This window comes from Sphaeramia orbicularis, chromosome 7, assembly GCF_902148855.1.
Source record: "Sphaeramia orbicularis chromosome 7, fSphaOr1.1, whole genome shotgun sequence".
NCBI classification, from domain to species: Eukaryota; Metazoa; Chordata; class Actinopteri; order Kurtiformes; family Apogonidae; genus Sphaeramia; species Sphaeramia orbicularis.
The window spans coordinates 21,554,576-21,568,079 of record NC_043963.1 but is presented as its reverse complement, the minus strand read 5'-3'; the positions used below and the strand labels follow the sequence as shown (position 1 = coordinate 21,568,079).

Genomic DNA, 13,504 nt, shown 5'->3' with positions numbered 1-13,504 from the left:
AGTCTTTGTAGCATGAGGAGTTTGTGCAGCGTAAATGTGAGCCCACCGTTAAGAGGCACCAAATGAGCTGAAGTGGGTGTGATAGGCGCTCTCTGTGTCTGTGATGCCGTGCTGCTCTGCTTTGGGATCCGCTGACTGATGTGCAGGCAGGAGGGAGCTGTCATTCTCCTGTAATCTTATCTGAATGATGAAAGAGTAGGAGTGGTAGTCAGAGCTGGAGGGTGAGAGTTTTTTATGGATTGACAAGTAAAATTCAGCTGATGTTGCTGCTGTGACGCTACAATCAATACAAGTAAGACGGATTATTTTATTTCTGCCTGTGCATTCGTCCTGAAGAATATACCTTGAAGATGCTGAAAAAGGTGCAGTCAGTGTTTTAAGAATTTAATCAGCTCCATGCAAAGTAGGCCAACAAAACCTGTCCAGAGTCTTTATGTTTGGCATGTAGCTTATTCTATGATGCACTGAATTTAATGTGAATGCCTGTCTTGACATTAGTGTTTCATTCATTTTCTGTTGACTACAGACCCTGCGGGCTTCCTGCCATCGTCCAAGCCCCTGACTCTCTCCCAGACACAGTCAGCTGTCTTTTTCCTGAACAAGCTGAAGCACAACTCTCTGCAAAGACGTAAGGTACGCCCACAGTGCCTGGAGTTCACTGTTTACACAGCAAAGAGAAATGTATGATAAAGATATTTTCAAACACACTAGCTCGATGGCTGGAGTTCACCTCTAGGTCTAGAGTCTGTTGGGTTTTTTTGTGCTGTCTGTGACTCACATAGCACTGGAGAAAACAAGCTCTAAGTGATATTGAATGTATTAAATGAAGTGATTTCTAAGGGTCATTAAATTTGGGTAATGTGTTGGATTGCAAATGTTCTTCATATATGCCAACTGTGAAATTTCCCCATGGTGTCATCAATACAGTCTTATCATATTCACCATGAGACAGCCACATGATATTTATGACTTTTTATTATTTCACCTTAGGAGAAATTGGCTGGAGATAAACGAGCATCAGAAGGGGAGAGAAGGATGGGAGATGAGGATAGTGTGAGTTGTGTTCATTCCTCATGTCTCTAAAGAGTAAAAGCCTCTAACTTTGTAACAATTTTTTTTTTTTTTTTCTAATTCCCTCCTCTGGACTTTCCTTGCAGACGGCAGTGCTCTCTGTGTCTCCTGAGCTCAAACCTGAGCCTGAGTCTGAGCATGATCCTGACTCTGAGTTTGGCCCCGGTGTGTCCATGACCAACAGTGAAGAGTGTTACTTCTGTGGTCAGAGGGTCTATGTGCTGGAGCGCATCAGTGCAGAGGGCAAGTTTTTCCATCGTAGTTGCTTTACCTGCCACCGGTGTAGCATCACACTCAGACTGGGAGGATACACCTTTGATCAAACTACAGGTAAGTCCTATCACCGTCTGTCAATTATTAAGTAAAATGGAAATCTGAACAATGTTTTTGTAGCCAATGGAATCCAAATATCTATTGAGTGTAGAGTTTTAATAATTTCACGTCTGTGTTTTGTATGATTCCTGGTTCTGTCCTCTTACATGTTCAGCTTGAAGTCCTCAATGAAGGCACTTGATGGTGAATTGTTAATCAGAAAGCACTTGAATCAGAAAGCACCTGCATTTAATGTAGCATTTCTTTTTTTATCAATAATTTGTGCTGAGACTCTTTTTAAAGTGGTTTCCATTTAGTCTGAAAGGAGATGAATCATTTAGTACAGCGGGGATTTTCTTCTTGAGCACATTATCATTGACCCATCTCCAACTATTCAACTTCTTTTTATTGTTGTTTTTGTGATGTACCCTCAGGGAGATTTTACTGTGAGCTGCACTCTGAAGACCTGATACTGGGAAACACTGCTGAGACGTCATGTAAGGTGGGTCACTGAACAGCTGTAAACCATCTTGCTGCTTGCTGTGGATGACTCCAGACTTGATGTCGAAGCCTTGCTTTCATAATGTTACACAGTGTTCTGTTGCATGATATCTCATACTTCTGACATCTGGTTGGATGTCACCCGCTTGCAGAGCTGAGTCTCTCACAGCAACTGCTAGGAATACATGATTTATTTTAAGCTCTTATTTATATTTCATGTATGAAAAAGCTTTGTCCTCTTTTTTAGGATAATGAAGATGACAACAAAGGAGAAAATGAGAATGAGCTGTCCAGTGATTATACACCATCTCCATCAGATGAGGAGTATGAGCACACTCTGGACTGTGTTCCCTCAATGCACAAACACTCACTTAAACCAGACGGACAGGACAGTCATAGACTTGGACCCAAAGAGGAATCTGTGGAACCACATTCGGCATTGACATTCAGAGATCCTGGGCATAAAATAGAGGTCCCAGGACCCACCAAACACAAGACAGATGAACTTGTTCCTGCTGTGGCTTGCCCCATCCCAAAGCCCCGCCTCTCTCGGCAGACCAGCCCTCAGTCTTCTCCCCCGGTTGCGAAACCTCGCACGATCCACCTTTTTAACCCTTCCACCCCTGAAAAACATTCACCTTTAAAACCAGGGGAGGTCACCAAGGCCGCACCAGATTCCCGTCCTAAGCAATCATTGCGAAAGCTTCAGCTCACCGACGAGGAGAAAAGCCAGCTCGTCAATCTTCAGAGCCTCAGCGCAGATTCGGACTCTGAGACTCCCGGGGGGTCCTCTTCCTGCTCCTCTTCCTCTGCCACTGCAGGAGGTCCGAGCCCCCCTAAACCAGAAGGGCTAGATGGGCAAGAGGAGGAGGGCTACTGGAGTGGGAGCACCGCAAGTCACATCAGAGAAAAGAGGAATCGACGTTGCTTTAGGAGAAAAGAGATACCAAGTGGACAGACTAGAGTACGATCCAAGTTTTCACCATGGAATCTCTCATCACCAAGGATCAGCAGGGATGGCAGGCTCAGCGTCCTCAGTAACCATCCAGGGAGAGTGGGTAAGTTAATCACACCTGTCCTCATGATGATCACAGTGGGAAAACTTTGATGGGATGTTTTAATGGGATGCCGCTTTGGTTTTATTGTAGCACTTGTTCTAGTGTCATGCTTTATTTCCACAGAAACAACTTTCAGACATGTCCACAGCACCTCAGAAGAAGGTGCTGATGGAGATGATGATGATGATGACGAAGATGATGATGAGATGTTTGAACGGGATGACATTGACCTATTTGATGACAAAGTAAGGAGAAGAATTGAGCTGATGGTTTCATTTAAGATGATTGTGCACTGCTAAAATTAAAGCTGCTAATCATTCTAATGTGACACCTCTGCCTCTTAAAGTTTCAGGAAATGCCATCAGACCCCGCTGAGGCTGAAAAGTTAGAGTTAATGAAGATGAGAACGCTGGAGCGACGAGCCAAGATGAGTGAATTACAGCGACTGCGCAAAGCTCAGGTCAGTGTTTCAATCCCTTTGACAGTGTTACCACGGTGCAAAGTCTTCTCACTCCTTCCCTTCCTAAATTACACTCACACATTAAAATTTGCCATTTACGTAAGTGTCAGAACATCTTATTCTTAAAGTTCTGTTGTCTCATGAGTAAATTTTTATGCACTTGCTTATTTTTGTGGTTAACAGTCCATCCAGAGGAGACTGGAGGAGATTGAGGTCACTTTCAAGGAGTTGGAGGAAAAAGGTGTAGAGCTGGAGCGAACTCTGCGTGGCGAGGCTGGTAAGTTCACAAAATTACCAGCAGACCTAGTGTTTCTTACACCTCAGTATTTATAGATTCGTAAATCATAAAAATGGAGCAGAAGTTCATCCAAGAGTTTTTTTGTGTCATGCTACATCAAGATGGTGATCACTGTAGTTTTTGGTCCTTTTCCAACATTTCATTGCAAAGATGTTTTATGTAAATGTTTAATCCTTTTTGTGTATTGTTGTTTGCATTTGTGAAGTACTGTGAGCTCATCACTTTTACATCTAGGCTAAATCTAAACCATAGCTGAAGTTGCGGGCTGTTGCCACTGTGAAAAAAACAAAGAGATGCGTTTATGTACTTAACAGTGAGCATAAGGAATAAATATACAGGTTGTTAATTACAGATGGAAGCAATAATAGAAAGAAGATAGAGGGGAAGGTGCTCATTTTTTAAGTAACAAATAAATCAATTTAAATACCATTTTTAAAAAATGCATATAAATGTTCTTAATTTTGTAACATATTTTAAGTGCCCAATAGATTAATTTTGTCAGGAGAAAAGTTATACTGACCCCTATACATTATATATTAATAGAAATCTAAAAAATAAATGGCACACTTTAGCATTTTTTGATAAACAAATATTGAATATTTTTTAGCTATATTCCAGAAATAAAATGAGGATAGAGACACATGCTGATTACTGTTGTCTGTCTGGCCATTTCTCATTATTTCATTTACAGAGCAAAACAAGAAACCATTCAATATTTTTTGCAGTAAACTATTCACCTCCTCTGCTGACAGTGAGCAAACTTAATGAAACAACAGCACTAACAAGTATCGATTTTGCCAGCGCTGTGGGATGTCCCGTCCTCTAATGGCTCTTGTTTAAATAAAAAGTTTAAACAATTACCCTTTATTAGCTGTAGGTCTCCTAATTACATTACTTATTTGACTTGAGGGCCTCCTTCATATTTCTAAACACTGTTTTTTCCCCACTTCAGGAGGCAGTGGATCTTCTGACATGATTGAGCAGTGGATCCAGCTTGTTCACGAGAAGAACGACCTAGTTTCAGAGGAGTCTGACCTCATGGTGGCGTAAGTGTGCAGCTTTGTACATTTAAACACTTCTGCACAGTAGACGTCTGTTCCATCACACTGAGAGCACAACACTGCTTTTGTGCAAAACCAGGAGGTCCATAACTACAGACCTCCACCCTCATAGTACTGTGAATACTGTTTGTTCTCACTGTGGTAACAAACAGTCATCTTTACACTCAAATCCTGTTTGTCATATGCTTCATGACAACCTGCAGCTATAGCGAGATGTAGTGCTGACAAGAATCAGCTGATGTTTGTTTTTCTAAAACCTCACAGGTCTCGACAGTTGGAGCTTGAAGACAAGCAGAGCATGTTGGAGTTGGAGTTAAGGAAGTACATGGAACTGAGTGGTGTGTAATTTTGTTCTTTATGGTTTTGCACACACGTTTATCTGCGCTTAGTGTTTGTTGAAGTTTCTTGAAAATTCTCATTCATTTGGGTCCATTTAATACAGAAGACGATTAGGGCCACAGGGGAAAAAAATGAGGTCTGATATACATATTTCTTGTTATTTTTCTGTGAAGAAAGTCAGAATTCTGATTTTTTTTTTCTCAGAATTCTGACTTTTTTCTGTTGGACTTTTTTTTCCCCAGTGGCCCTAATCCTCTTCCATAATTTAATAAGTACAATAACAGTAAATAATAGCATTCACTCTCTTCTAATTACAATATTATTTCTCCCATAGCATTGATTTTCTCCAAGGGTTTCCTCCTTTTCTACTGAAACAAAGAACTGTTTACATGACTAAATAAACATTATTAGCAATCTACCATATTTTCATTTTAAAATAAGTATTTTATCTTTCAGACAAAACTCCAGAGCAGCAAGCAGAGGAGGACCGGGTTCTTCAACAGATGATCGAGGTGGTGGACATGAGGGACTCTTTGGTGGCATTTCTGGAAGAGAAGAGGCTGAAGGAGATAGGCGAGGAGCAAGAAGCTTTCTCAATTATGGAAGTGAAACGGCACTCAAAGACTGGAGCTCAGGTTCACTGGTCCTAAGGCTTACGTACACATACATACTCAGCATGAACCTGTACTGTAAATGCCCTCGCATCTACTGTATGTGAGACTTAACTGCTCTCAGTTGTGGAACATAACTTTCGCAAAGCCAAAGATGATAATTGAGCATAACTGTGGAGGGTAACCCAACAAAAGTGGTCCCTCAGCGATTATGGTAAAGAGTTCAGAGTTTTGGGCCAAAGGCTGAATGAAAATCAGTTGCAATCCGCCCCCTAGAGGGAGACATAAGCCTGAAGATCTGAGGCTTTGAGTCTGTGCGTCCAATAACTCTCCGGCTTAGCCCTGCCTGCCGTGATAGTGGGACTCCAGCAGCAGACCACATATGAAAAAGGATCCCTAGTGTCTGCTGCACTATTGAACAACCACTGCAGAGTAAATAATCATTACCTGGCCAGGGACTTGGCCTGGTTTGGTTTAGGAAACGTGACTCCGTTATCTGCATAAAATTACTGTGGTGAGAAACCTGCAAAGTTGGCTTTGAAGCCTTAGAGATCTAGACTGAAAACAGGATGTAAAATGTTTGGAAAACAGATTGATGTTGATTTTACTTGTATCATTATGAATAAGTGCTACTGTGCACATAGTATACATATCATAATTCTATGTTTAGTATTTATATATGGAGTAACTTCTAGAGTTGTGACAGAAAAAAACTATGAGGCAGTTAAAATATAGAATTATTAAATTCTGTTACTACAGTCCTTATTTCTCTTATCTTTGGTTTCATTTCCATTATGAATGTAATTCATTTTGTAGCAGTTGCTGCTGTTCATGCCCTTTCCTGAAAGCATGTTGGATAGTTAATCTCAGGGGTTGATAGTTCAGTCCTCTAGGATCAGAAGGGTTTTCACTGATGGCCTTCAGTAGTCGGCTGCTTTTCAAGCAGTGGTGTATTCTGTGAACACATCAGATTTGGGTTGAAAAGAAAAAACAATGTAAATGGACTCGTTTGTCTATTTATAAATGCTATCATTTATCATTTGCAGGTGTTCCTTTTCACAATAGCCAAAACCAAGATAAAGCCTGTTTGTTCATAAAAGGAAGAGCCTTATCTTCATTGTTCTGCTGCCATTTTGTGCCACCTGCACAGCACTTCACAGTATATCAAATAAAGATCATGCACTTTGATGTTTTATTTTTCATGTTTTAGAACACACTGAGGTGATCAATGGCTTTTTTAATATATGCCTGCTTTTCTCAGACGTGTACTGTCAACCCACATTAGCAGTGTCTCTAATGTTCCTTTATGTTTCCAGATACTTTGCCATAACCTTGGCTTTGTACTATTGTTATGTAATTGGTTTAACAGGATATGCTATTCCAACTTTCAGCCTCTAGAGTGTACCCTTGTCCCTCTAGGTTGCTGGTAAATTGTATCATCAGTAAATAAGCACTGGAGGAATTCTAGTACCTTAATACAGGAAGTAACAACCAAATGACTACACCATTCATGTCATTAAAATGCAGTTTAGTTACTTTAGAAAGTAACTGAAATATAAAATACTTATGTTCAAGACATCAGCCTCTTCTCCACCTTTCAGTCAACTCTTCAGTCAGGTTGAGAGCGACGTTTATTCTTCAACAACTGAAAAGGAGTCCTGACAATATAAATGAGACAAAGGAATTCATATTCATAGAAGCAATAATCATAGTCATCCCATGTTCTGTCCTCAAATTGCAATTATTCCTTTTTTTAGACAAAAATGTAAAAACGTGGGTTCAATGGAAGTAGTGTCACTGTTTGAAATCATGAACAGCCTTTTTTTTTTTCTTGTTTTCCAAATGTGTAATTATTGACTGACTAAATATTTATCAGACCTTATGATCTCACAGAGGACACCTGTGGAGGATGAACACTATTTATAGTTGCTTTGTTGCTGTGAAATTAAGCTTAAGGTCGTCATTACAAAAGATGGCCTACAGCAGTCCTGCCCACTTGACTGTCTTTTACATAATCCTCTTTAACTCAGAAAGAAAATATGATTTTTTTTTTTTCTGTCTTACCAGTAATTGCTTTATATAACCACAATTTTGTTCAGATGTTACTTCTCACTAATTTCATGCAAGGGCTATCTTTAATTTAATCTCCATTTGTGGGAGCAGTGTACAATTTTAGAATCAATCAAATCAACTTATGTAACAGTTTTTAACACTAAAATACCTCTTCATTTAGTGGATTTAACATTTGCCGAATCACTTTTGAAGATCCAATCTAGTCCCTCAGTGGGAGTGAGCATTATTTTTGCTCTGACCAAAATCTGAACGGGTTAGTTACATAAGGTATTAAACATTTTCTTGATCCCTTCAGAGTAATCCCATTGACCACTAATTTAGTCACAATAGGTCTTAAAAGATTGAAGTGGAGTTAATGGTTTTGTTTCACTTCACCTTCATGTTGTAAATTAAGATGATCCCAAGCACGAGTTAAAAAGTTCAAACTAAAGCCTGTTGTTTCCATTAATCCGGTTTGTGATTAGGTTTGATGTCTTGATGTTTTATGAACTTACAATCAGGGCCATAAGTGTTTAGACAGTGAACACAAATTTTGTAAATGTTATTCTGCACACTTCCACAGCAGATTTGAAGTATGGGCTTTGAACTTTAACCCATAAAGACCCAGTCTTACTTTTGTGTCAATTCCAAAATATTTTGTCCTCTATATTTAACTTTTCTTAAGTGATTTATCACAATTTAGTATGACATAATCCTCTGTATTTTTAGTTTTTTCAGTGAACATCAGGTTTTTTCTTATATTTAATTTACCGATCATGTAGATGTTCATAAAAGCTCAGATTAAAGTTGAGGGTTATTATATCAAAAACAGAGAAAACTGAAGAAAAGTGACTTTTTCAGCAAAATACATCAATAACCTTTGAAGACCCAGGAAATGTCAGCAAAGTACAAGCTTTTTTTGTTTTTTATTAAATAAGTGCCTAAATTGGAAACATCATGATTCAACAGTTTTTTCAGATGCAGTTTTTAAAATTTTTATGGAATGTTCTTTGTGGTGGACAGTTCTCTTTTTTTTTTTGAATAAAGTTGTGAAACTCTTGTCCACAAATGTGGACAGAAAACCCATAGCTGGGTCTTAGGAGGTTAACTGAACATTAAACAACTGTCTACGGCTGCTGTTACTTATCCAACTCCATGGGTTTTACTGGTGAATCAACGTTGTAGAAGATGACGGTGTTTCCACATTCACTACAGAGCTTCTGAACGTCCAAATGGGTCATATGTGATGACCATGAAAAGATGACAAACTGCATTTTACCTGAAATACTTAAACATATTGATAGGTTTAGTGGTTCAGAAGTTATTAAACAGTTTAGATCAGTAGATGGTTTTGGTCGTCAGTGGCTGTTTGGGTCTTTACGGGTTAAGAAAAATATTACATTAACCTTTTAGAAATTACAGCAATCAGACATAACATTCTGATCACTGACAGGTAAACTGTTAAGAAAAAAGATGATTTCATTACAGTAGCAACTTTCACTGAGTTGGATATATGAGGCAGCAACTGAACATTTAGTCCTTGAAGCTGATGTGTTGGAAGCTGCAAAATTAGCAACCTCAGGAACTGATTTTGGTGATGACTGGGTCAAAGCGTCTCTACTGCAGGTCTTGTTGGCTGTTCCTGGTCTGCAGTAGTTAGAACCCACCAAAAATGGACTAAGGAAGGACATTCCAACCTCGGGACAATTAAACATCTAAATCACAGGTGTCAAACATGCGCCAAGTCCGGGCCGCCAATGGCTCCAGTCCGGCCGTCGGGATGAATTTGTGAAATGCAAAAATTACACTAAAACATTAACAATCCTTTTAGTTCAGGTTCCACATTCAGAACAATTCAAACTCATGTGGGCAGGACCAGTAAAATGCTATCATAATAACATATAAATAATGACAACTTCAAATGTTTCTCTTTGTAAATGTAAATATTTTCACGTATTTACACTAAAAGTATAATTTGGCAAAAAATATGAATAACCTGAAATATCTTAAGAGAAGTAAGTACAATTTTATCAATATTCTGTCTGTTATTATAATGTTTTGTGTTTGTAGATCCACTGTGATCTGTAAGTTATAATGTACATGTGTAAATGATAAACTGAGGCAGAATATTGTTAAAATTACACTTATTTTTTCAGTTTGTTCATGTTATTCACATCTTTTGAAAGGATAGTTTGTAGATGCAAACCTTTTCATAATGTAAATTAACTTTTTTCGCTCTTAAACATAGAGAAAAGTTTGGAGTTGACATTATTTATTTATTATTATGCTATTTTTTTACTGGTTCGGCCCACTTCTGATCAAATTTAGCTGAATGTGGCCCCTGAAGTAAAATGAGTTTGACACCCCTGATCTAAATCTAATCCATGGAGATCCACCTCTACTTCCAGGGCTTCAGGGATCTGCTGCTAACGTCTTGATCCAGATACCACAGCACACCTTTAAGGGTCTGGTGGAGTCTAGGTGTCGTGTCAGAGCTGTTTTGGGGGAAAAAGGGGAACTTACACAATATTAGGCAGGTGGTTGTAATATTATGCTCCATTGGTTGACATCTGGTTGTTCTTTAAATACTTTTGGTACATACTAACCACTTTACACTGGGAATGAAGATGCTTTGATCCAGTGATTTGGCCAACACAATTTCAAGGTTCACTTTATTGTCATTACATGTAGCATATACAGTACATGAAACAAAATCAGCACTCAGGACCAGCAATGTACATAGTAAAAATCCTATAAAATGAATCCCATATTAAAAATAATAACAATGAAACCTGATAATAACACTAATAAATAATATGTCTCCCTTGTCAAAGCTGCTCAGATCCCTATTCTTACCATTTTTGCTGTTTCCACCACATCAACTTCGAGATAATCCAGATTATTACTTCTTCACCTGTTTGCGGTCATAATGTTATGGATAATCAGTGCAGTCCCTTCATTTCAGAAGATCAAAAGCAATCTGATAACTGACTGACAAGCAACCTCATGTCCAGATGTGTTCTTCAATCCCAAACGAAGCAGATAAAACCTCTAGAGTTGATTCCAAGTGTTGAATTTGCATTTGGCAGCTATTAAGTGGAATTGTAAATATGAGGCGCAAAGAGTGAAAGCAAATGGTTTGGCTGAAAAACCTGCCTGTATAAAGCCCTAAACCTGTAGCATAACGCAAGGAAGGAAAGGTGTAATACAGGGGTGTCAAACTCATTTTGGTTCAGGGGCCATATTTAGCCCAATTTGATCTCAAGCAGGCCAGACCAGTGAAATAATGACTTAATAACCTATAAATAATGACAAATCCAAGTTTTTCTTTTTGTTTTAGTACAAAAACACCCTAAACAAATTATGAAAATATTTACATTTTACAGAAAAGATGTGAATAACCTGAAAAAACAGAAATTTCTTTTGGAAAAATTAATGCAATTTTAATAATATTATGCCTCCGCTTACTATTTATACATGTACATTTACACACAGTGTTACATAAACATTTGGTAACAGGCAGAATATTGTTAAAATTTTGGAGTTTGGAACTAAAATTTGAACAATTTCTACAATATTACATATTTTATTATAAACACAACTACAGATCACAGTGGATCCATAAATGCACAAAACATTTAGTAACAGGCAGAATATTGTTAAAATTGCACATTTTGGGTTGTTCATCTTTGTTTTTATTTATGTATTTATTTGCATTTTATTGTGAAAGAATAGTTTTGTAAATGTAAATATTTACACAGTGTAATGTTATTTTTTTCACTTACATTTTTTCCACATAATTTTTCACAAAGAAAATTTGTAGTTGTCATTAATTATGGGTTATTGTGTTGTTATTTTTACTGTCGATCACATTGGTCTGTATGTGGAACCTGAACCAAAATGATTTTAACACCCTTGACTGTTCAGGTTAATTTTTGCACTTTCATCCCACAGGCCGGGATGGAACTTTTGGCGGGCCAGATTTGGCCCCCGGGCCGCATGTTTGACACCTGTGGTGTAATATGTACATTATTTTAATCTTTCTATCCCTATGCACGATGTTTCATCTTGAATAGAAGTGAGTCAAAGTGATAATTCAGATTTACTTCTGAGGCAGTCACCTAAATATTTAATTATAGAGTGGAATCAGAGCAAGTATTGTGTTTTTAATTTCCACATTGAGGAAGAAGTAATAATTAGAGTGAGAGTGTTTTCTTTTTTTTTTTTTAACATGCCCGACAGCTGGTGTAGAGAGGTGACAAGGGATGAAAAATTAATGTTTTTAATTATTAGGACATTAAGAGAGTGAAGGAATATAACAAAGGATGATAGAAATTTGCCAGAAAAAAAAATCTCATTTCAAGTATTGTGCTGGTGTATACAGTGTTTTTAATGTATTTTTGAGAGTAGTGAATAAATATATGCACTAAGATTTACTTTCCTGAGACCCAGGAAAGTAAATGTTTTGGCTTTTTTACATCAAATAATTGTCTTGATTGCAAAAGCATAATGCAACAGTTTTTCAGATACATTTTATCATATTTTTACTTTTTTTTTATGGAATGTCCTTTGCAATGGACAAGATTTTTTTTTTCTAAGTAAACCTGTGAAACTCTTGTCCCCTACAGAGGACAAAAATACATTGCTGGGTCTCAGGAGGATATATTTGGAACCGACTAGTGCTAAAACCTTGCTACTATAAAGTTGTAAATAAATAACTGAACATTTCATTCTGAACATGCTGTGAAAAGGGAGATTTGTTGGCCTTGATCAAACTGACCTTGTCAGTTGCTTTATTCATTTGCTGTATAATAATGGTTTCAAAAATAGATTGTAAATGCTTGACAGTTGTTGAATGAATTAACTTTTTGGATTGGTGGGGGTATGAAGATCTTAGTGCTGCTGAAGTACTTCCTAATTGCAGTCTGTTCTAACTTTGGCCCTGTAATTGCGCTGCGCTTTTGAGTTCTTCACCATCCTTCATAAATACTGACACTCTGATTATAGATGCCGTTTCCTGCAGGCATGATGCCTACTCTGCTGATTGGAAAGGACTTGGGTTCATTTTGGCTCTGAAAATCATCTCCGACTGAAGATGACCATGAAAGCCTCTTGAACCGGTATCCATGACAACGTGATGAACCAGTCAAGCCATTGATAGTCTGTGTTGGTATTTATAGCACATTCACATACAGCTGAACCTGTTAAAACCAGCCTGCTAGAGTTTCAATGAATCAACGCTGTGGTAAATAAAAGCTTAGCAACAAGTTTTTAAGTGAAACATTGAATGCATTTTGATGAGTAATATTTGAACAAGTGGTGTCAGGCATAACAAACCCTTGTATGTATTGTAGCTTATTTTGGCATCGATCCAGCTGATGTCATCATGTCTATGGTGATGTTAGCATGTCAATTGCCTCCATGTATGTGCCACGTTGCCAAGTAAATTGATGTTTTTATAGACATTTGAAATCTCACCCATTATACTGCCTTTGCTCGGTCTGCATTCTCCGTGAATGGAGCTAATCTGTGGAACCTACTCTCCGTTGAAATAAAATCTTTGACAAGCTTAGGTTCATTCAAAAAAACTTACAAAAAAATGGATGTCAGAAACAGCAGTGTACTCATGTTTAATGCTTGTATAATGTTTATCTGTTTCTTTGTTTTAACCTGATTATTTTCTTTCCTATACCACAGTTTTGTATGTGAAAGGTCATTGTCTCTCCATTCCTCTCTGTATT

The 13,504-nt window shown here is 37.8% G+C and overlaps 1 protein-coding gene across 3 annotated transcripts in view; it reads left to right on the top strand.

The window, feature by feature from the left end:
- Positions 1-13,504, top strand: part of mical1 (microtubule associated monooxygenase, calponin and LIM domain containing 1) — a 36,694-nt gene that overhangs the window by 10,636 nt on the left and 12,554 nt on the right. Inside the window, exons 15-26 of one of the 3 annotated variants that reach the window (XM_030139027.1) lie at positions 527-633; positions 991-1,053; positions 1,158-1,401; positions 1,818-1,885; positions 2,132-2,942; positions 3,066-3,187; positions 3,289-3,402; positions 3,586-3,679; positions 4,653-4,746; positions 5,026-5,099; positions 5,557-5,735; positions 6,973-6,977. In XM_030139027.1, coding sequence (XP_029994887.1) covers positions 527-633; positions 991-1,053; positions 1,158-1,401; positions 1,818-1,885; positions 2,132-2,942; positions 3,066-3,187; positions 3,289-3,402; positions 3,586-3,679; positions 4,653-4,746; positions 5,026-5,099; positions 5,557-5,735; positions 6,973-6,977 — 1,975 coding nt within the window. Of the gene's footprint in view, positions 1-526; positions 634-990; positions 1,054-1,157; positions 1,402-1,817; positions 1,886-2,131; positions 2,943-3,065; positions 3,188-3,288; positions 3,403-3,585; positions 3,680-4,652; positions 4,747-5,025; positions 5,100-5,556; positions 6,900-6,972; positions 6,978-13,504 lie in introns of those variants that run through there. The other 2 variants (XM_030139028.1, XM_030139029.1) reach the window with 2 other exon arrangements.